At 43.5% G+C, this 24,254-nt stretch overlaps 1 protein-coding gene across 2 annotated transcripts in view; it reads left to right on the top strand.

The window, feature by feature from the left end:
* The window catches only part of LOC137340731 (ras-related protein Rab-26), a 248,764-nt gene that overhangs the window by 130,407 nt on the left and 94,103 nt on the right, over positions 1-24,254 (top strand). For both annotated transcript variants that reach the window (XM_068003451.1, XM_068003450.1), the window contains exon 3: positions 22,402-22,443. In XM_068003451.1, coding sequence (XP_067859552.1) covers positions 22,402-22,443 — 42 coding nt within the window. The remainder of the gene's footprint in view (positions 1-22,401; positions 22,444-24,254) is intronic.

Raw genomic sequence — 24,254 nt, 5'->3', positions numbered from 1 at the left:
CTCCTGTGTTGCCTGTGTGATTCTGTGCGCTGTCTATATCGTAGTCCTCTCATTTCAGCCTCGTGTTCAACAGCTTTGAAAATTTGAGGGCTGAGTGTTTTGAGGTTAGAAAAGTGTAACCTCGCCCAAGCCATAGTGTGTACATGTACCAATGTGGCACTTGGTTGGATTTGATCCAAAAAATACAAAGGGTTGTGTGTTAGCTCACTGCGCCATTGAGGCGCCCTCATCTCATCTCAACAACAACAACAACAACAACTTGCAGCAGGCACATGGGAACAACACCACCTGCACGTTCCCCTCCAAGTCACACACCATCCCGACTTGGAAATATATCGCTGTTCCTTCATCGTCGCTGGGTCAAAATCCTGGAACTCCCTTCCTAACAGCACTGTGGGAGAACCGTCACCACACAGACTGCAGCGGTTCAAGAAGGCGGCTCACCACCACCTTCTCAAGGGCAATTAGGGATGGGCAATAAATGCCGGCCTCGCCAGCGACGCCCGCATCCCATGAACGAATTTTTAAAAAAATTTATACAGAGCCTTTAACGTAGAAAAATGTCCTAAGGCATTTCACAGATGTTTAATCAGACACAAATGGACCCTGAGCCAAAGCAGGAGATAATAGGACTACGTGTCTAAATTACAAAAAAAACATGGTGTAGACTTTCTGCCCACTTGCTGCCTAGGTGTAAGACTGGCAATGGGGATTGGCCGCCCGTTAAAGAAACCGCCCGATTTTCATTTTCATCAGGCAGCAACTTAAAAATCTACTCCCATTGAATGTCTGTTCAGTAAATAATGGAACCAAGACCATTATTAGGAGAATTAACAAGCTGTACATACGGGCCTGAAATTGTACTCTTTTTTTTTGGACGTGGCATTTATTGCTCCTTAGCACTGGGACTTCTGTTTTAATGAGGAAATACTGCTTTAACTGGTGTTTTCAAGCTATATTGTAAAAGTTAACTGTGATTTGTGGACTCAACAACCATTACAGAGTGGACTTAGATTGTCCGAGTGTTGGGTACCCTTTAGCCATCACAGGGAGTTAAATCTGAGCACAGATCTCACATTAAAGGGCAGAAATCTCATTCACCACACAACCCCGCATTCTAAATTGTTTAAGATTTACTGACGTTGTGAACATCCAGGTCAAAGCAATTGAATTGACTGAAAAGTTTTACAGTACTTGAGCTAAATACTTGAAGGGCACATGATACATGGGGATAGTATAGTCAGGGGGATAGACACTGTTCTCTGCAACTGCGACCGGGAGTCCCAAAGGCTGTGTTGCCTGCCCGGTGCCAGGGTTGAGGATATCTCCTCGTGGCTGGAGAAGAACTTGGAGCATGAGGGGGAGGATCCAGTTGTCGCGGTCCACGTAGAAACCAACGACATAGGTAGAAGTAAAAATGAGGTTCTGCTGAGACAGTTTGAGGAGCTAGGGTCTAAATTAATAAGCAGAACCTCAAAGGTAATAATCTCTGGATTACTACCTGAGCCACGCGCAAATTGGCATAGGGACAGACAGATCAGAGAGTTAAATGCGTGGCTCAAAGAGTGGTGTTGGAGACAGGGGTTTTGTTTCATGGGGCACTGGCACCAGTACTGGGGAAAGAGGGAGCTGTTCCATTGGGATGGGCTCCACTCCACCTGGCTGGGACCAGCGTCCTGGCGTATTGAATAACTAGAGCTGTAGATAGGGCTTTAAACTAAAAGGGGGGAGGGAGGGGTCAGGTGAGGGGAATTTAGAAATCTAAAGCGAAAAGTCAAGGTAGTGTAGTGATTTGGGTAAAGATAAGCAGAGTGTGGCAGGAAGGGACAGAGAGTTTAACAGTAATAGTGCATCAGCGAATAAGGTCAAAGCAGGGAAAAATGGTAATAAATTATAATTATAAGCTCTTTATCTGAATGCACAAAATGTTCATAACAAGATAGATGAATTACTGGCATAAATAGAGATAAATGGGTTTGATCTAAAAGCTATTACTGAGACATGGTTGCAAGGTGACCAAGGTTGGGAACTAAATATTCCAGGATACTTGACGTTTCGAAAAGACAGACAAAATGGAAAAGGGTGGGGTGGGGGGGGGGGGGGAGGGTAGTCCTGATAATAAAAGATAACATAAGGACAGTAGTGAGAAAGGATCTTGGCTCGGAAGATCAGGAAGTAGAATCAGTATGGTTGGAAAAAAGAAATAACAAGGGGCAGAAAACACTGGTGGGAATAGTTTATAGGCCCCATAACAGAAGCTATACTGTTGGACAGAGTATTAATCAAGAAATAATAGAAGCTTGTAACATGTCCCGCTTTCTTGCAGGCGTAGGTGGCGCACAGCAGGAGGCATCAAGTGGTAGTGGCATTTAGCCCCTCGAGCCTGTTCCGCCATTCAGTGAGATCTTGGTTGATCTGTGACCTAACTCCATATACCCAACTTAGCCTCATATCCCTTAATACCCTTGGTTCACAGAAATCTATCAAACTCAGATTTAAAATTCACAATTGAGCTAGGATCAACTGCCGTTTACAGAAGAGAGTTCCACCCTTTGCGTGTAGAAGCATTTCCTAACTTCACTCATGCAGGTCCTGGCTCTAAATGTGAGGCTATGTCCCCTCGTCCTAGTATTCGAGTCTAGGAGACCTCCAAAAACAGTTACAAATGTCTCGGCAGCCAGAAGCAATAATCCAACAACTAACCTGTAAAAATCCTGCATGGTCCCTTTAAATAGTGCTGTTGGGTGGGGGGGTCCTCCAGGCACTCTAAGACATGTTCGGATGGTCGTGGTTAAGACTGTGCGTTGAGTTGAGCGTTAAGTCCCAAAATGGTGTCTATCACTTTAAATCAGCGTTGCATACTGATTGTATCCATTTTCTCCTTACTTTACATGCTGCCGGTGTTCGCTCTCTGCGCACGCAATAATACCTATACCAAGATGGTGTCTGGTGCACGTCACGCTAGAAACATGCGTGCGCTGCCAAGACGCCATCTTGGCACTTCGAGAGGCCGTGTAGCAGCAAAACAACAGGTGTGAGACGGTCCAATTTCTAATCCAAAAAATTAGCATGCAGGTACAGCAAGCAATTAGGAAGGCAAATGGCATGTTGGCCTTTATTGCAAGTGGGTTAGAGTATAAGAGTAAGGAAGTTTTACTATAATTATACAAGGCTTTGGTGAGACCCTACCTGGAGTATTGTGTACAGTTTTGGCCTCCTTATCTAAGGAAGGATATACTTGCCTTGGAGGCAGTGCAACGAAGGTTCACTAGATTGATTCCTGAGAGACGAGATTGAGTAGAAAGGGCCTGTACTCTCTGGAGTTTAGAAGGATGAAAGGTGATCTCATTGAAACATATAAGATTCTGAGGGAGCTTGACAGGGTAGATGCTGAGAGGCTGTTTCCCCTGGTTGGAGAGTCTAGAACTAGAGGGCATAGTCTCAGGATAAGGGATCGGCCATTTAAGACTGAGATGAGGAGGAATTTCTTCATTCAGAGGGTTGTGAATCTTTGGAATTCTCTACCCCAGAGGGCTATGGATGCTGAGTCGTTGAGTGTATTCAAGGCTGAGATATATAGATTTTTGGACTCTAAAATCTATCTATCTCAGATAGAGCAATCAAGGGATATGGGGATTGGGCGGGAAAATGGAGTTGAGGTCGAAGTTCAACCATGATCTTATTGAATGGTGGAGCAGACTCGAGGGGCCGTGAGGCCTACTCCTGCTCCTATTTCTTATATTCTTATGACCTGACTTTTTCCAATAGGATTAGCAACAGGGTTTAGAATTTCTCTTCAGCTCCAGTTTATAAGAAGCCTCGAGGCAAATTGGATGTTGAGCTTGGTGGTGACTTCTCAATATAGCTCTACTTCCGGTCATCTCTCAGGGGACGTCAATATTGCATGATTAGGTGAAAGGGAAGATGGTCCACTTCTGGCCTGCTACAAGATCACTATCTCATTCCTGTCATTGACTGTTGGCAAAGAAATATCTGTGCAGTGCTGATGAATTGCATTGCACTTTTTCTCTTTAGAGTACGTGGTTTGCGATACTTCGACTTACTGACTCTTTATGTTGCGTGCACAAATATTCCGCACACCATTGTTTTGTTACATAAAAAAAAGAAAGAACTTGCATTTATATAGCGCCTTTCACAACCTCAGGACGTCCCAAAGCGCTTCACAGCCAGTGAAGTCAATGTTGTAATGTTGGAGCAGCCAATTTGCGCACAGCAAGGTCCCACAAACAGCAATGAGATAAGTCACCAGATAATCTGCTTTGGTGGTGTTGCTTGAGGAATGTATGTTGGCTAGGACACCTCTCTGCTCATTGAATATTGCTGTGGGACTTTTTACGTCCACCTGAACAGGCAGGTAGGGCCTGGATTTAACGTCTCATCTGAAAGATGGCACCTCCGACAGTGCAGCACTCCCTCAGTACTGCTTTGAAGTTTGAACCGAGAATGCACTCAAGTCCTGTATTGGGATTTGAAGCAATAGCCGTCTAACTTAGAGGCGAGAATGCTGCTCACTGTACCATGTTGACACTTACAAATTCAATGATTGCTTATAATGGGTAGACGTACTGTAAGTAAAATAGTGCTAAGAGAAAGAAAATCACAGATGTTTAAAAGGAAGTCTTGAGGAATATCTAACAGTTTTTTCAGAAATGTCCTTGGTGAGGAAGAAAATTGTAACATGTGAATCATGGAATCATAGAATCATACAGCACAGAAGGGCACCATTCGGCCCATCATGCCTGTGCTGGCTCTTTGAAAGAGCTATCCAATTAGTCCCACTCCCCTGGTCTATCCCCATAGTACCTGCAATTTTCTCCCCTTCAAATATTTATCTAATTCCCTTTTGAGAGTTACTTATGAATCTGCTCCCACCACACTTTCAGGCCGTGCATTCCAGATCATAATAACTCGCTGCGTAAAAAAAATTCTCCTCATCTCCCCTCTGGTCATTTTGCTAATTTTCAATCTTGCTTAATTTTCAACACCTGACAATGTCATTTTAGGGCATAGATTTCAATCATGACTCTCACAGTTTTAGTTCTTCTTTAGGAACTGGGCTGAGAGACAGTATATTTTATTTGAAGTCAGTGCAGTGTTGGTGCAGGAAAATAAAATATACCAGAACAAAGCCAATAATTGACGCCTTTCCGGGTATCACAATTGAATGAGCAGACTTGGGATGCTGTGTTGCTAGAGCTCTTCAGCTAACAATCTCTCAAATTCTGCTATAGCACAGACTTGTTTGGTTTGGAGGTGTAATGAAGATGTCTTTTAACTCTGTCAAGGGCAGAGGAGGAAAGGCATGAGGAGGAAAGAGAGCCAGCACACTCATTAGAAAGGAGACTTCTGAAAAATTCAGAGCTCACAATCAACAAAGTAACAGCCCAGACGGTGACAGAAATGGAAGAAAAGCAATGGGAAGACAATGTGAGGCATCAACGATGGTGCAGAATAGATATATAATTTAGAATAATATTTGCATTGATATAATGCCTTGCATCTCAAAGTGCTTCACATGATGAATTACTTTTACATGCAATGACTTATTATGTAGGCAAATGTGGCAGCCATTGCCAGCTGGCAATGTCCTATAAGAAACAGTTGGATGGATGGTCAGGTAGGCTGTTTTTTGGTGATATTGGTAAAGGGAGGAATGTTGGCCAAAATAATAATAATTGAGTATTATTTTTAATTACTATTCCCGTGGTCTCACTTATGGTAAGTCGGAGGATGCAGTGTTTTATAATTGATAGAAAACATATTTTTTAATGTGGCTTGGCCCTTTAATGACACAAAGTCTCATTGCTGCAAGTAGCGATATCTTGAGGTCAGTTAGAGATGATGGGGTTGATTTTCAACTTGCGTAAAGCCCGATTTTTCCTTTCCAGAGATTTCAATGGAAATAAAAATCGGACGGTTTTTATAATGGGCGGCTGATCCGCAACGCCAGTGTTAGGCAAGTTGAAAATCAACCCCAGCTGCACTTGGTGAGGGATGTTTGTAGGTTGGCAAATACTTGTAAATTCCTGACATCAAGCCAGAAGGATCTAAAATGAAATGACCACCTTTCCGTCTCTTTTGAAGAGTGACATCTGAAGTGTGATTGACCCACAACTTTTATATACAGTGTAGAGGGGAATCTATTGTTAATTGTATCTATATGATTTATAGCAATTAGTGTTAATTGTATTCAGGTGGTGCGTATCAATGGGGGACTCTCTTGTACTCATTTATATGAGAGCTTATCTAGGGGGTGCACAGTGGGTAATGTGAATCTCTGAGAATAAAGGCTTGGAAGCAACTGAAGACTAGGCTCTAGTATTCTATCCTTCACCTCCTGGCTATCCAATTTATTATGTCTATTAAAAACTTTTTGCAAGTCAGTCTCTCGTCCATCATTACCTAATTAAGACCTATTCAGGTTCAGAATTTAGATCTACAGGATGCACAGCAGCAACCTGCCAAGGCTTCTTTGGCAGCACCTCCCAAACCCGTGACCTCCACCACCTAGAAGGACACGGGCAGCGAGTGCATGGGAACACCATCACCTCCAAGTCACACACCATCCTGACTTGGACATATATCGGCCGTTCCTTCATCATCGCTGGGTCAAAATACTGGAAACTCCCCAACCTAACAGCGTTGTAGGAGTAGCTTCACCACAAGGCACTGCAGCGGTTTAAGAAGAAGGCCCACCACCACCTTCTCAAGGGGCAACTAGGGATGGGCAATAAATGCCGGCTTTGCCAGCGACACCCACATCCCCGAGAATGAATATAAACAAAAATTTGGTGCTCATTCCTACCAGTCCCAGCAACGTATTTTTTCATTGTGATGAATGCACAGTAACATCCAATTCTCCTCTTGTCCTTCTCCTCTTTGAATAATGAGCTGTAAATCTATTTGCATTCAGCACTAACCCTGTAACTCATTTATTATGTTTCGTCATCTTCATCCAATCAATATCCTGTCTAGGTTTTACATGAATCAGCATGCTCATATCCTCCACAATTCATCCTTGTCTCCTTATCCTGTTGGTCATTGCTGGCACTTCCCCCTGAACAAGCAGCGTAAACAAACTCAGTGACAGTCACTCCAAAAGGTGACAGTCTCTGTAGTGTCTTGCAGAGTCGTTCTTCTTTACTGCTTCACTCTGTTTCCTCCTCCACTTCCCTCCAATCTTCTCCCCTCCCCTCTCCGAAGGCATCAACTCCCTCACTCGATTACACCTGGACGGGCGTCAGTGGCCTCACTGTGATCTCACCCACTTGGCCATTATCCATGCATGGATTTTGACAGCGAGCGTCGGCAGACTTTTTTGACCACTGGGCACGTTGCATTCCAGCCCGGTCCTGTCCGGCCCTGAGCTCTACACGCGCGCTCCCGGTTCGGGGTCACTGTATAGCGGGAATCCTGCCCAATTTTTCCTTTCTCTAACCCAAGGGCAATGAAGCCATTGTAACAACCCCGTGACTGCCATCACCTTTTAACATTGCTCTAAGAAGACCCATCTCATATTGGAATGATACCCTCCAGCGCAGTACCGAGGGAGCGCTGCAATGTCGGAGCTGCCGTCTTTCGGATGAGACGTTAAACTGAGGCCCCATCTGCCCTCTCAGGTGGACGCAGAAGATCCCACGGCCACTATTTCAAAGAAATGTAAGGGAGTTTTCCCCCGCTATCCTGGCCAATATTTATCCCTCACCAACTTCACTGAAACAGATTATCTGATCATTATCACATTGATGTTTGTGGGACCTTGCTGTGCGCAAATTGGCTGCCGCGTTTCCTACATTACAACAGCGACTACACTTCAAAAGTACTTCATTGGTTGTAAAGCACTCTGGGACGTCCTGAAGTCGTGAAAGGTGCTATAGAAATGCAAGTTCTTTCTATCTTTTACTGCCTCCTCTTTGCATGGCTAACTGACAGTGACAGTAGCTGGAGCCCACTGGACAGATCAGAGTCTCTCGTCGTACACTGTGTATTTATCCCAATGATGTAGAATATTTTCTCTATCCTTTCTTTGCCACTTAAAGCTCTGAAACCTCAGGCTTTTGGTCTCATTAATATTTACGCCGCCTGCCAGCAGCATTGATGAGGGAGGAAAATGTTTTCACTCTGTGCCATTCCAGACAACGCAGGTGGAATTATTAAGAGCGCTGACCTGGCAGTGATCGATTTTTAGACTCTTTTTGTCTTATGTGCCTGGAAATCAGTCCAGTGTCACTACAACATTCATCCAAAGCTCATCCATCACGGCAGCTTATCAAATCTTCCCCAGCCTCCTTTGGCTCACCTGGAGAGTCAGTATACGTGAGCGAGGGTTGATGAATGAAATTTCCACAGGCATTTGAAGCAGGTGTTGCTAATAATTATAGTCATTCAATAGGCCTAAGAAACTGTCCTTGCCACCCTCTCTGTAAGGTCAAATGTTTCTCAGTTTTTTTTTTGTTACACCTGCACAAGCTGAATATACTGTACAAAAAAAGACACGCTCGTATATTTGCGATGTTGCCACATCTCTCTCAGCGTCGTTTAAACGCTCCTTTCTGAATTTTTCTTTGTGAGCTTTTGCTGTGATGGGGGGTGGGAGTGAGCGAAGGTGAAAGGTCAAAGGCCAAATAGAAGCCAGCGACCAAGGTTGAAAAGAGTGGGCCAGCAGATGAGATAAATCAGGGAGTGGTAAGGTGACATCAAGGCAAAGGCAGGTTGTGACAGGAGTTAACTTAAACTGGTTGAAATGGTTCTCCCGATGGCTCAGTGAGAAAATAAATTATGAGAGTAAACTAGCAAGAAATATAAAAACTGACAGTAAAAGCCTCCACAAGTATATAAAAAGGAAGAGGGCAGCTAAAGTAAACATTGGTCCCTTAGAGGATGCGACTGGGGAAATAATAATGGAAAACAAGGAAATGGCAGAGGAATTGAACAGATATTTTGTATCTGTCTTCACAGTAGAAGGCACTAATAATATACCAATAATAGTAGAAAATCAAGGGGCAAAGGGGAGGGAAGAACTAAAAACAATAACTATCACTAGAGAAAAAGTACTAGGTAAACTAATGGGTCTAAAGGCTGACAAGTCCCCTGACCTGATGGCTTGCATCCGAGGGTCTTAAAGGAAGTGGCTACAGAGATAGTGGATGCATTGGGTTGTAATCTTCCAGAATTCACTAGATTCTGGAAAGGTCCCAGCGGATTGGAAAACTGCCAATGTAACACCCCTATTCAAGAAGGGAGTGAGACAGAAAGCATGTAACTATAGACCAGTTAGCCTAACATCTGTCATTGGAAAAATGCTAGAATCCATTATTAAGGAAATAGTAGCAGGAGATTTGGAGACTCATAATACAATCAAGGAGAGTCAACATGGTTTTATGAAGGGGAAATCGTGTCTGACAAATTTATTAGAGTTTTTTTAGGAAGTAATGGGCAGGGTGGATAAAGGGGAACCAATGGATGCAGTATATTTGGATTTCCAAAAGACATTCGATAAGGTGCCACATAAAAGATTACTCCACAAGATAAGAGTTCATGGTGTTGGGGGTAATATACTGGCATGGATAGAGAGTTGGCTAACTAACAGAAAACAAAGAGTCGGGATAAAAGGGTCATTTTCAAAATGGCAATCTGTAACTAATCGGTGCCGCAGGGCTCAGTGCTGGGGCCTCAACTATTTACAATATATATCAATGACTTGGATGAAGGTACAGAGTGTATTGTGGCCAAATTTGCTGATGATACAAAGATAGGTGGAAAAGCAAGTTGTGATGAGGACACAAAGTGTCTGCAAAGGGATATTGACAGGTTAAGCGAATGGGCAAAAATTTGGCAGATGGAATATAATGTGGGAAAATGTGAAGTCATCCACTTTGGGAGGAAAAATAAAAAAGCAAAATATTTGAATGGAGAAATACTACAAAACGCTGCGGTACAGAGGGATCTGGGTGTCCTCGTACATGAAACATAAAAAGTCAACATACAGGTGCAGCAGGTAATCTGGAAGGCAAACGGAATATTGGCCTTTATTTCTAGGGGGATGGAATATAAAAGCAGGGAAGTCATGCTACAACTGTACAGGGTGCTGGTGAGACCATACTTGGAGTACTGCGTACAGTTCTGGTGCCCTTATTTCAGGAAGGACATACTTGCATTGGAGGCAGTTCAGAGAAGGTTCACTAGGTTGATTCCGGGTATGGAAGGATTGTCTTATGAGGAAAGATTGAACAGGTTGGGTCTATACTCATTGGAGTTTAGAAGAATGAGAGGAGATCTTATTGAAACATACAAGATTCTGAGGGGACTTGTTAGGGTAGATACTGAGGGGATGTTACCCCTCACGGGGGAATCTAAAACTAAGGGGCATAGTCTCAGAATAAGGGGTCGCCTGTTTAAGACGGAAATGAGGAGGAATTTCTTCTCCCAGAGGGTCTTGAATTTTTGGAATTCTTTACCCCAAAAAGCTGTGGAGGCTGAGTCATTGAATACATTCACGGCTGAGTTAGACAAATTTTTGATCAGCAAGGGAGTCAAAGGATATGGGGAAAAGGCGGGAAAGTGGAGTTGAGGTAAAAATCAGATCAGCGATGATCTCATTAAATGGCGGAGCAGGCTCGAGGGGCCGAATGGCGCACTCCTGCTCCTATCTCTTATGGTCTTATGGTCTTATCAGTGAGCAACTGAGCCATGCAGCCCATCCCTGGAATGTAACTGAGCTGGGGCTGGTGTGTGGGGGATGGGGAGGGGGGGGGTTGATGAGGGTGGGGGGGTAGTAGGAGTGCGGTAGTCATGCTCAGTAGACTTGGTTAGGGAGAAGAAAATCAGCCCGAACCTCCGCCCTTGATTACTATCCCGCTGGAAGCTAAGGGCAGCGTTGACCTTTGGATGAGATGCCCCCCCACATGTTGAAATAGTCTTTATAGATGCTTCCATCTGATTGAAGGATAATGCAGCTCGAATTAGTTTGAATAATTTTCAAAGAGCGTGTTTGTTCCAAGAGGACAGAATCTTATCACTATCCAACTACCTTGCACCAAAGAGCAAGTAAAATTGCACTGACCATAAACTAATTTTCTTCTGCAGATAAATTTACACTGTCTGTATTTTATTCTTCTTTTCCTAATATCCACGCAGTATTAAGTAATACTGGACAATTTGGAAACATCAGCATCTGAAGAGCTGAGTGCCGATGGTACCTTCCGTAGGCCAAGGTCTCGTCAGCTTTGGTTAACTGTTTTAAGCCAACCACAGCACACTTCTTCAATAGTTGGTCAGGTGTTGGCTAATTAAGGATTCAGTAGTATTCCCATCTGTTTTCATTTCTTTATTTTTCTTCATAATATTACATCAAGTTACATCGAAACTACAGCACAGAAACAAGGCCATTCGACCCAACTGATCTATGCCGACGTTTATATCCCACACGAGCCTCCTCCCTCCCTACTTCATCCAACTCTATCAGCATACCCTTCTATCCACCCAGTATGCATCTTAAGTAATACTGTAGCTTGCCGTCATGAGTGTGAATAACTGGACTTTCAATGACTTTCAGCAGGACTGAATGAGATATTAGGATATCTGAGGAGCTGTTTAAATGCAAGTTCTTCCTTTCTTTCCTGTCATTTTTATATGTTCATAGTAAAATATGAACATTTGACCATCTGTGATGGCACAAAAAGACTCTTGGCCACTTTAATGTAAAAGCTTTGCTTGCCCGGTCCTGTTTTAAAATCACATTTTCTAGTAATATGAGAGCATCTACCCAGAACTGAGAGGATATCCTTATCAGGAAAGTTTGAACAGGCTGGGGCTCTTCTCTCTAGAAAAAAGAAGGCTGAGGGGTGACCTGATAGAGGTCTTTAAGTTAATGATAGGGTTTGATAGGGTAGACATAGAGAAAATGTTTCCACTTGTGGGGGAGTCCAAAACTAGGGGCCGTAAATATAAAATAGTCACTAATAAATCCAGTCGGGAATTCAGGAGAAACTTCTTTGCCCAAAGACTGGTAAGAATGTGGAACACGCTACCATAAGGAGTAGTTGAGGCAAATAGCATAGATACACTTAAGGGGAAGCTAGATAAGCACACGAGGGAGAAAGGAATAGAAGGATATGCTGATAGGGTTAGATGAAGTAGGGAGAGAGGAGGCTTGTGTGGAATATAAACGTCGGCATAGACCAGTTGGGTCGAATGGCCTTGTTTCTGTGCTGTAGTTTCGATGTAACTTGATGTAATATGATGAAGAAAAATAAAGAAATGAAAACAGATGGGAATACTTCTGAATCCTTAATTAGCCAACATCTGACTAACTATTGAAGAAGTGTGGTTGGGTTAAAACAGTTAACCAAAACTGACGAGACCTTGGCCTACGGAAGGTACCATCGGCACTCAGCTCTTCAGATGCTGATGTTTCCAAATTGACTGCATAACGTGAGGAAATAATTGTGTCCTTGACAATGTACGCACGAGGAGTGCTCCCACCCTGACCATTTCTCAGCCTATCATCCACAAGGTCCATTGTGTAAATTCCGTGTAGACCTATAAAGAACAAAGTGCTTTGGTCCCTGGAAGGCTATAAATCATTTCTATTAGACATTACCACTTTGGCTTAGATGAATCGTTGCATGAAAATTGGGGCCAAGGCTATTTTTTATTCTTGTGATAAGTTATTGTTGAGAAATTAAGACAAAGGGCCAAATCTCATTGAGCAGGACACCTTCAAGGTTGAAAAGAATAGGAGAGAAGATGAGGTAAATCAACAAGTAATGATTAGGTGACACCAAAGTTGGATTTTAAAAGTGTTTAGATTGTAGGAGGAAGGGAGGACTGAGAGAAGTGAGGAGATCCACTGTTTTGAATCCTAATTGGCATTAATTTAGTTTAGGAGAGACATTGCAATAAATCATGTGCTTAATCAGTAATGCTTACTTTCCAATTGGGATAATTTGTATTCGACCTTAACGACAAGTAAATGTGTCTTTTCCCCCTGCTCTGTATGACCAAGTTATTTTGTTGACTAATAATAAAAACGGATGTAATTTGCAGTTGTCAGTTAGCTGGAGGATGCAGGACTGCTCCGGGTTTGGATTTATCATTGTGATTTATGCTTCTTTAGAAGATTGCGCACGCAGAAGATGTATCTGTGTAAAGTTCTGTGGTGCCACGACCATCATCCTGTACTTTAAAGAGGAATATTTCCACCCAGTGTTGTATCAATGTGGGGTCCCTGTGTGATTTTTAAAAGCTTTATAGAAAAGCGACTAATGGGTTGAGATTATTAATAGGGCGAGTGATTTATTATTGTCTCTGGGATGTTTTACACAAAGCTGCAGTATTGGGGCAGCAGTTGGTGCGAGGTGTGGGGAAGCATGGGGACGCACGGGCGATGTATAGGGATGCGCGGTGATGCCGTGGGGATGCGTGGTGACACATGGTGATGCCGTGGGGATGCGTGACAATACACGGTGATGCGTGGCAACGCACGGTGATGCGTGGCGATGCGTGGGCATGCGTGGCGATGTGTGAGGATGCATGGTAACACGTGACGATGTGTAGGGATGCATGGTGATGTGAGGGGATGCGTGGGGATGGCGATGTGTGGAGATATTGCGCTCGGTGGCTCAAGAATGGGATAGAATGGGAAAAATGAACCAAATAAAGTATTAAAAACCCTTATATGTTCGAATAATAAGTTGACTCTCAGCTGGAGGGACTGAACAGAATGCTTCTCAGGATACTGTATGAAGGTGTAGGAGTTTGCCCTGAGATCGGCCTTAAAGAGTATCACAGCGTTTTCTCTCTCTAATCTGCTCCACTAACAGTGCTGACTCATTCTGGTCCATGCTTCCATATTGGTGGGAAGCCCTCCATTACCTCACTTGACGGCCATTCTTGACGTGCCAGCATAGACAGCGAGTGTCCGAAGACTATTCAAAACGTGGAAGGCATCACAGCTGAGCCGGATCTCGGCCTCACCTGACGACCATACTCACATTGTCGAGGCAATGGCGTGATGTGATCTGAGCAAGAAAGTTTGTTTTTTTAATGATCTGCTAGTATTCCTGCAATTTCTCCCAATAAAACTTTGACGTAAGACTGAGCACAATTGCCCAATATGGAGTTGTTTACAATCTCCACCGGGGTTACTTATTAAGCATTAACCTGATGAATAAATGAGTAAGGAAGTGTGGAAAATAATTAACAGAGTAAAATTGGGATACCACAAGACCAAAGCAAAGAGAAATATCTGGCTTCAGACATTCTACATTAGATTATATTGTCTATATTTCTCAACTCACATTTTTGTAATTCCTTTCATACCACATGTTTAAAATAATGATCGATAGTCATAACCCCATGTGACCTTAAGTCATGTGACATGCTCAGCATTACTTCCAGTCTGCTACTGAAAATAACCCCACGAAGTTCTTAACACAACTGGGGATAGTGGGGACCCCTTGCAGTTGGTGCTTGAATAAAACCTTTAGAGCTTAATGCATAGAAACCTACTTACATTCAGATTAAGTGCCAGCCTTGACTCAAAGGGCGTCACTCTCGCCTCTGAGTCAGAGGGTTGTGGGTTCCAGTCCCACTCCAGAGACTTGAGCCCATAATCCAGGCTGACACTGCAGTGCAGTACTGAGGGAGTGCTGCACTGTCGGAGGCGCCATGTTTTGGATGAGATGTTAAGCCGAGGCCCCGTCTGGCCTCTCAGGTGGACGTTAAAGAGCCCACAGCCACTAGTCGAAGAAGAGCAGGGGAGTTCTCCCTGGTGTCCTGGCCAATAGTTATCCCTCAACCAATACCTAAAAACGGATTCCCTGGTCATTATCACATTGCTGTTTGTGGGATTTTGCTGTGCGCGAATTGGCTGCCGTGTTTTCCTACATTACAACAGTGACTACACTTCAAAAGTACTTCATTGGCTGTAATGCGCTTTGGGACGTCTTGAGGTCATGAAAGGTGCTATATAAATGCAAGTCTGTATTCTATTGTTTGACAGATTCCTATTCAGCATTTTGTGTTTCTTAAGTCTGAGGATCATGGTTTGAACAATGCTTTGTGATGTTCAGAACGCAAGAGTTCATATGAAATTTATCTCTGCTATTGTTCTATATACAAACTTTGTACACATTTGTGTTGTTTTCAGTATTTTTGCATGAACAGTGATTGCACGTCCTGGCTCTAAATGTTAGGCTATGTCCCCCCGTCCTAGTATTCAAGTGTAGGAGACCTCCAAAAACAGTTACAAATGTCTCGGCAGCCAGAAGCAATAATCCAGCCACTAACCTGTAAATCCTGCACGGTCCCTTTAAATAGCGCTGGTGGGGGGTCCTCCAGGCACTCTAAGACACGTTCAGATGGTCGGGGTTAAGACTGTGTGTTGAGTTGGGCGTTACGTTCCGAAATGGTGTCTGTGACTTTAAATCAGCGTTGCACACTGACTGAAGCCATTTTCTCGCTACTTTACATGATTCCAGCGTTTGTTATCTCCGCCTGCGCTGACTCCGATTCCAAGATGGCATCTGGCGCACGTCACGCTGGAAACGTGCATGCGCATCCAAGACACCCTCTTGAATGTCAGAGAGGCCGTGTAACGCCGAAATAACGGGCGCTACACGGCCCAATTTAGCGCCCATAGCATCTTCTAAGGGAAAATTACATAAATATTTGATGTGGAGATGCCGGATATTTGAAGCGGAGAAACATAATCATTATCTTGTGTTTTCCTTCCCCTTTTTCCTGATTCTATTAAAATGTTTGTTCATCTCTCAGACTTAGTTCTCAAGAAAGACACTGGGGGTCATTTTGAATTCAGTAGAAATAAAAATCGGGAGAGATGTAAAAGCTGCCATTTTACACAATTGCACAAAGTCAAAATGATCTCCACTGACTGTTTTTCCCTCCTTACAGATGCTGACTGACCTGCTGTGTGTTTCTGTTTTTTTTGTTTCTGATTTCTAGCCCCCCCCAACTCCATTTTATTTGTACTGAATATTTCACCTTCACATGAGCCAGCCAAGAGCTGATAACCTCACCCAACTGTGGCAAATTAGTCAGACTGACAAGCTAGCTACAAACAGCCCTGTTTCATGATGTGACCTACTTTGGGTGTTAAGTGCTCAAACACTTGACCCGCTGGACCGCTCGAACAATACTTTGTACTTCTGATAAATGTGCGATAAAATATTATTCTGCAAACCTAACCGTATATTGCAAAAATATATCATGGGGCAACTCAGCTTTTAGTGGGCTGTACAGATCAGGGCAGTGCACGCTTAGAAAGGAAGTCTTTAAATGAATTAGGACTGACAGTTTATTTCTTACTTCAGTGGATAACAATTTATTTTCCGTAAAGTGCTGAAGGAGACTTGAAACACTAGTATTTCAAGCAATCAGTATTAGTAGCAATAAATTAGGGTATCTTGCAGAATTTTTAAAAAGTGCCATGTTGTCCTGGTTGGAAAATTGCCTGACCAGAGTGGAACTAAAACATACAGACCAGGACAGTATCAGGTTTAGCCTCCAATCTGTGTTGATTTAGTCAATCTCCGCTGCTGTACTAACAGGGTCTTAGAATTGGCTTCAGGACCTTGTGGTAGGGAGGGGAAAATCAGCAGGCTTACCCCTGTGACCTACATTGGCCCCCCCATTGCTTTAATTTTAGAATTCTCATCCTCGTGTTCAAATCCCTCCATGGCCCAGCCCCGTCCCTATCTCTTTAACCTCCTCCTCCAGTCCTACAACCCTCCGAGAACTCTGCATTTATCCAATTCTGGCCTCTTGTGCTTCCCCTGCTCCATTCGCCCCACCATTGGCGACCTTGCCTTCAGTCATCTAGGCCCTAAGCTCTGGGATTCCCTCCCTAAGCCCCTTCGTCTCTCCACTTCTCTCTCTTCCTTTAAGATGGTCCTTAAAACCTACCACTTTGGCCAAGCGTTTGGTCACCTGCCCTAATATCTCCTTATGTGACTCGGTGTAAAATTCTGTCTGGTAACACTCCTGTGAAGTGCCTCGGGACGTTTTACTACATTAAAGCTGCTTTATAAATGCAAGTTGTTGTTGAGAAAAACCTGGAACAACTTTAGTGAAGGCAAAATAGTTCGAATATGTGGGCACCTTCCCGTAGAGGGGGAAAGTGAAGTGTGCCTCAGTGATCTGTTCACCTGTAATTTGTACAGGAATAAAAGGGAAGGATTATTTTCAGTCGGAATCCAGGTAGGAAATAATTTTTGATGGACATTTTAACTAGGAAGCATTATGTTCCTCCCCAACTTCAAGGGAATGCAATCCATGTTGTGTGTTACGTAGAATTAGGTAGAATGTACAGCACAGAAAGAGCCATTTGGTTCAAAAGGTTCATGCTGCTGTTTATGCTCCACACGACCCTCCTCCCACCCCTCTTCATCTAATCCAATCATAGAATCATAGAAAGGTTACAGCACAGAAGGAGGCCATTCAGTCCATCGAGTCCGTGCTGGCTCGTGCAAGAGCAATCCAGCTAGACCCACTCCCCCGCCCTATCCCTGTAGCCGTGCAAATTTTTTCTTTTCAAGTACTTACCCAATTCCCTTTTGAAAGCCGTGATTGAATCTGCCTCCACCGCCCCCTCGGGCAGTGCATTCCAGATCCTAACCACTCACTGTGTGAAAATGTTTTTCCCCATGTCACCTTCAGTTCTTTTGCCAATCACCTTAAATCTGTGTCCTCTGGTTCTTGACCCTTCCGCCAACGGGAACAGTTTCTCTCTATTTACTCTGTCTAGACCCTTCATGATTTTGAATCCCTCTATCAAATCTCCTCTCAACCTTCTCTGTTCCAAGGAGAACAACCCCAGCTTCTCCAGTCTATCCAAGTAACTAAAATCCTTCATCCCTGGAATCATTCTAGTAAATCCCTTCTGCACTTTCTCTAAGGCCTTCACATCCTTCCTAAAGTGCGATGCCCAGAACTGGACACAATACTCCAATTGTGGCCGAACCAGTGTTTTATAAAGGTTCATTATGACTTCCTTGTACTCTATACCTCTATTTATAAAGCCCAGGATCCCTTGGCTTTTTTAACCACTTTCTCAACCTGCCCTGTCACCTTTAACGATTTGTGTACATATACCCCCAAATCTCTCTGTTCCTGTACCCCTTTTAGAGTTGTGCCCTTTAGTTTATATTGCCTCTCCTCATTCTTCCTACCAAAATGTATCACTTCGCATTTTTTAATTGCGTTAAATTTCATCTCCCCCATGTACTTATCTATCTTCCCCTTTAAATGCATCTATGCTATTCGTCTCAACTGCTCCATTTGGTAGCCAGTTCCACATTCTCACCACTCTCTGAGTAAAGAAGTTTCTCCTGAATTCCCTATTGGATTTATTAATGATTATCTTATATCAAATTGTTAATGAAGAATTATGCAAATTCAGCTTTCCAATTAAACAGTGCAAATATTATTCTTCATTCAGATTAACTACCAAATGGATACACTGTTATTTCTGATGCCTCGTGTATTATTTCGATGGATGAAAATTAATATTAAAGATTTCACCTCTGATGATAAGGGATGAGTTGCTGAGTTCAAACAGTTACCCGGCATCCATCGTAGAAATGGCTTTGACTAAAATCCTGAATAAATTATTCATATCTTTACAACGACCTGTTTACACACCTGCTGCAATGAGTATTTGCAAAGCATTAGTTAATGGAGGCTGCTCTTCAACAAACGATCACAACATAAGATCAGTGATGCATCAGGAACTGCTCTGGCAGGGCTGGTGAACTTGTCTGAATTAACTTTTCATTCATCAAACTCTATTGATTAAACTTTGGCTTAAGAAAGCAAGATCTCCTATTAGGATTCTGCCCCTGCCACAGCTTTGAAATGGCCCTAATCAAAGTGACAAATGGCATCCTTATGTGACTGTTACCGTGGTGAACTATCCCTCCTCATTCTTCTCGATCTGTCTGCAACCTTTAACACAGTTGACTGCACCATCCTACTCTCTATGTTCCTCCAACTCTTGTGCCTCTCCCAGTTCCTTTGCCCCGCCATTGGCGGCCGTGCCTTTAACTGTCTGGACCCTAAATTATGAAATTCCCTCCCTAAACCCTTCTGCCTCTCCACATCTCTGATTTAAGATGTTCCTTCAAACCTGACAAGCTTTTGGTCACCTGTCCTAACGTCTCTTTCTTTGGCTTGGTGTCAATTTTTGTCCGATTATGTTCACGTGAAGCTCCTTGGGACATTTTATTATGTCAAAGGCCGCTATATAAATTTAAGTTGGTGTTATTGTTACAAAAAGACCACCCAACCTATTTAGTTCATTTCATTCTTTACGCCATGTTCAGGAGCAGCGCTCATGATTTTTATCGCCCTCTTGACCTAAGGCCAATCTTCCATCCCATCTACCATATCCGAAGTTAGGAATCTGACCATTACTGTGTTTAAATACTTCTCCCTAGGTCACTCTCAAAGCACCAGATAGTAATCTATTCCACAGGTCAGTAACTGTTAGTCCAGTAGGCTCCTTTTAAGATTAGACCAATGTGTGATTCCAACGTGTGACAGACAGGTTTGGGTTGGACCCATTTTTTAAAAATCTGTTGGCGAACAGTGGGGAAAGATAAAACAAATGAAGAACATTCGAACCCAAAACTAAGCCACTGTGGGCCATTAATTGGCCCCTCGGCCCACAGATTCTGTCTCTTGACTCCCATAATTTCTCATAGGCTGTGGAAATACCATTTCCTGTGCCCATGCAAGCCACTGCCCCTTGCAGGTGTGCAACGGAATTGCTTGCCACGGCAGCAGGAATTTGCAGGATAAACAGACTGGCAGTAGGGCGAGTGATGCCTATATCTCTGGTGCTGCCACTTTCTGACAGACTGCCTGGCAATATAAAACTCCCATTAGAGCCAAGCCATTCAGGAGCAAAATCAGGAAGCACTTCTTCACACACAGGATAGTGGAAATCTGGAACTCTTTCCAGCAAAAGGCTGTGAATGCTGGGGGGGGGTCAATTGAAATTTTCAAGACTGAGATCGATGAATTTTTGTGAGGTGAGGATATCAAGGGATATGAAGCAAAGGCGGGTAAATGGAGTTGAGGCGCACATCAGCCATGATCTGATTGAATGGCAGAACAGGCTCAAGGGGCCGAGTGGCCTACTCTTGTTCCTGTATTAAATAAAAAACGCTGGAAACACTCAGCAGGTCCGGCAGCATCCTTGGAGAGAGGGTTAACGTTTCAGGTCGATGACCTCTCGTGCTACCTGTGTGACTGACAGCTTGATCAAATGGTCATGTGTCAAAAATCTGCCAGAGAGAGAGAGAGAGAGAGAGGACTGTAGAAGTCTCTCTGAGATAGATGTACAATTTCCAGGAGCAGCAATGTCATGCACAAGGGAAAAGCAAGCTTCAAACTGAACGCTTCCCATTTATCGCAAGCTGTCTATAGCAGAGATTATTAGCAGATTTGTGCCATAAAACGCTACGGTCACAGTGGCTTGTTATTTCTTGCTAAAGCACACAGGGAAACCGTAAATGCCGGTAGTGGAGGGCTCTTTAATTGGATTTTTATAAAACTCCTTTTTAACTGGTGAGTTAAGGCACAAATAGTTTTCTGTGTGTTAATGGTGCTTCTGCACTGTGCAGTAGGAGGATTAAAAGCTCCCAGAATACCATATGATTTGAACCATTAGTGCACGGTATGCCACTGTGATCTGGTAGTAAAAAAGGTGCTAATGATCTCCCTGAGGCAGCTGATAGCTTCTCTGGATAAATGGAAATCATCCACATTGAAACTGTTTGCCTCTGCCTCGGATGAAATGACAAAAGGGAATTAATGCCGCAGTGCTCCTTCCTTTGGTTGATCTGCGTATGTGTGATGCGATGCTTTTTCTGTTCACTGTTTGTTTACTGTCGCAGTTTGCTTTCATTTGGTTTCCAGACCTCCCCTTTTCTGTTGATGTTTTTTTTTTGTTCTTTTAGTGTATGCAAACTTTTATAAAATGAAGCATTAAAAAAAAAGTTGAATTCTTGTTAGTATTTAGACACTGAAGAAGTATCACTCTCTCTCGAATAGAAGATCCCTGGAATCTTCAGTTTCCTTTTCACCACTGTTACAATGTTTAGGGTCTGCCTGAGATATTCTATTGCTCACTCAGAAAGTGGTCTGATTGTCTTATGTTCAGGAGTGCATCCGTACTGCCCAATATCTAACTATGCAATACAGTAGCCCAGGGATGAAACAGTAAGAAGTCCTTGTAATCTGAACTGGATATTCATGTGGACTGAGAAAACACCTGGTCAGATGAGATCAGATCTGAATGGTCATTCTCCTTTATTTCACAGCAAGTGTACTCACTTAATTCAGTAAGTTCAATTTGTCTTCATGTAAGAATACAAAAATAATGAAGACAACATGCTTCCTTACATCAGTGATTTAAATAAAGTAACTCCTAATTATGTCAGAACAAAAGCAAAATATTGCAGATTCTGAAATAAAAACAGAAAATGCTGGAAACACTCAGCAGGTCAGGCAGCACCTGTGGAAAGGGAAAGAGAGTTAACATTTTAGGTCGATTACCTTTTGTCAGAACTGGAAGAAGTTTGAGACTTAACAGTTTTTAAGCAACTACAGAGCCAGGCTTCTAGACCCATCTCTTCTTTCTTAACTTGTCCCATTACCGCCCCCCTTTGCTTTGCACCATCATCACTTTTGTCATTTTATCACTCCTGCCCTCCACCCTATCACAGACCTTTCCTTTTGTTCTTTCCTCCCACCCCCCTCCTCGCCCTACCCCAGACTCTGTTCTTGCTGAAGCTGAACAGGAAGGGACCTCCCCTCCCCCCACCCCCTCCCAAGATGTGAATAATTACTGGGAACACCTGAGATGAGATAATGGACTCCATATTGTTCCTGACTGTCATGGGGAATGGTCTCAATGCCTGGTTTTAATACGCCTGCAGCCTGTGGCCTTTCTTTTGAAACCAGTGGATGAGATGTTAAAGCAAGGTCCTATCTACCTGTTCAGGTGCATGTTTAAGATGGCAAGAGCGCAGATGTTAGAATACAAAAATAATGAACACGCTCTGCTTCCTTATATCAGTGGGTCATCTGGAAGGATGAGATCAAATAGGTTGAAGGGCCTTCTACATCCGGACCCATCCTGGGACCTTGTGATCTTGTATAAATCTGACCTTAAGCAAAGTCTGAATCTTATCTGGGCGTCAAATCCAATCTATAAATAAAGAACAAATACAGAACCGCGAATTTATGAAAAATGACCTGTCGGCTGTTCTTGTACCAGTTGTGTTGCTATTTTGAGATGGATAAAGCTTGTTAAATACAATTCAGTTTACTTTCTCCTTTTCTTCATTTCAGAATAAAGTTTTGAATGTGGATGGAGTGAAGGTTAAGCTACAGGTATGTCTGTATTCTGACCCAATATATAATGTCGCATTCAAACTCGTGAGGGAACAGAAGTTTTGCAGGCTTTGGTGGGAGCCATCTAAATATAACTATTTAATTCACTTATTAGGCTCAATACGATTAACATCTTGTTCAAATACATGATATTTCTATTTTAAGCACAGCTGCCAATATCAGTTTGTAAAATGGATTAGTCTTAAATCGATTGGCTCTTAGTGTGTTTGTGACCATTCTCAAACTAAAAAGATTTCATGAGCTCTGTAACATCAGCAAACCCCGGCAAAGATTTTAAATGTTCCATTCTGTTGCCCCTACCAAATCACTGCATCGAAGATGAGCTCTTCCACAAGGAGAGATCACACATGGAGGAGAAAGGAAAGCAACATTCAACAAGGATCCTGGAAAGAAAAAGGAACAAAATCATTTTTCATAATCCTTTCTACTGGGACAATTTTTCCATTCACCCCACTATAGTCAATTTAATCACTATTTAATCCAGCAGAGTGAAACACAAATACATGGCTGCGATATTGGCTCAGTAATCTCTATTCCAGATATAGGAGCCACTTTTGTGGCAAGGCTCCCTGATTGTTCTCCAGCCAAACTGGTGGTGGGAGGGGGAGGTGTAGGGGAGATCATTCTTCCAGCAGTTACTGTTTAGCAGGATAGGTTGGGCAGAATTCTCTGTGGTCCCGGGCTCCCCCACTCTGAGTACTTGCTGAGAAAACACTGTTTATGGGGTTAGGGCCTGGGCTTTGAACGTATGAATGGCTCCCCCTTGAGCGGGTCTGAGGATTGCTAAACTCGCATAACTGGTAAAGCCACATTCTTTGATGTTGTTAAGCATTTCTGTCAAAGATACCAAGCACCTGCTGCGTTCAGGGAAGTCCAGTTTTACAAAGGGGGACCCAAACAGGCGTTAGACCCCCTATTGGCATATGCGACGGGCCTACGCCTGTTTCTGGCGCGAGCCCTGGACGCCACTTTTGATGCCTATACCAGTATGGCGGGCACCTCACTTCTGGTTCAGAATCTGCCCTTGCACACTGCCCGCCATCTATCCCATCTCTTCTCCTACTCTTTTTAACTCGGGTGATGTCCTGCCCTTTGGGTTTTGGCCCTTCACCTAGGCTTCTCAATTTTAACAAATCAAACATTTTTTTAATATTTGCTTCCGGAAAGTAAACAGTGAGGTTTCTTCCTCCTCATTCTTTCCTGACGCCAATGGGGGGGGGAGGGGTTTTGCTGGGTGCACCCAGGCACAGCGGATAACCTGGCAGCAGCAAATATTGGAAATTCAGGTAGGCCGGATGGTCCACCTGATCTTCCTCAATGAAATTAAATGGAAGGAAAATCAGGTGGGTTGCATGGCAGACGTGTGCTCCGACCCGCGTCAATTCTCCGACATTCCCTGCGACCCGCCAACCCACGAGTCTGGCCGCAGACTCAGGAACATCTCCCCTTTTAAGTCTTGCTGAGGTACAGTTCCACAGGTTCTGGCAGCCCTTGGCCAAGTGCTCATTCTTCACTCGGTGTCAGCCGTGGCTCAGTGGGTGGCACTCTCGCCCGAGTCAGGAGTCCCACTCCAGGGACCTGAGCACCTAATCTAGGCTGACACTTCAGTGCAGTACTGAGGGAGCGCTGTCTATCGGATGAGATGTTAATGAATGGCCCCGACCGCCCTTTCAGGTGGGCATAAAAGATCCCATGACACGATTCGAAGAAGAGCAGGGAAGTTCTCCCCTGATGTCTTGTCCAATATTTATCCCTCAACCAACATCACTAAAGCAGATTATCTGGTCATT

Source organism: Heptranchias perlo, chromosome 22 (genome assembly GCF_035084215.1).
Source record: "Heptranchias perlo isolate sHepPer1 chromosome 22, sHepPer1.hap1, whole genome shotgun sequence".
Taxonomy (NCBI): Eukaryota; Metazoa; Chordata; class Chondrichthyes; order Hexanchiformes; family Hexanchidae; genus Heptranchias; species Heptranchias perlo.
The sequence above is the reverse complement of the archived record's forward strand: the minus strand, read 5'-3'. Positions and strand labels throughout refer to the sequence as shown.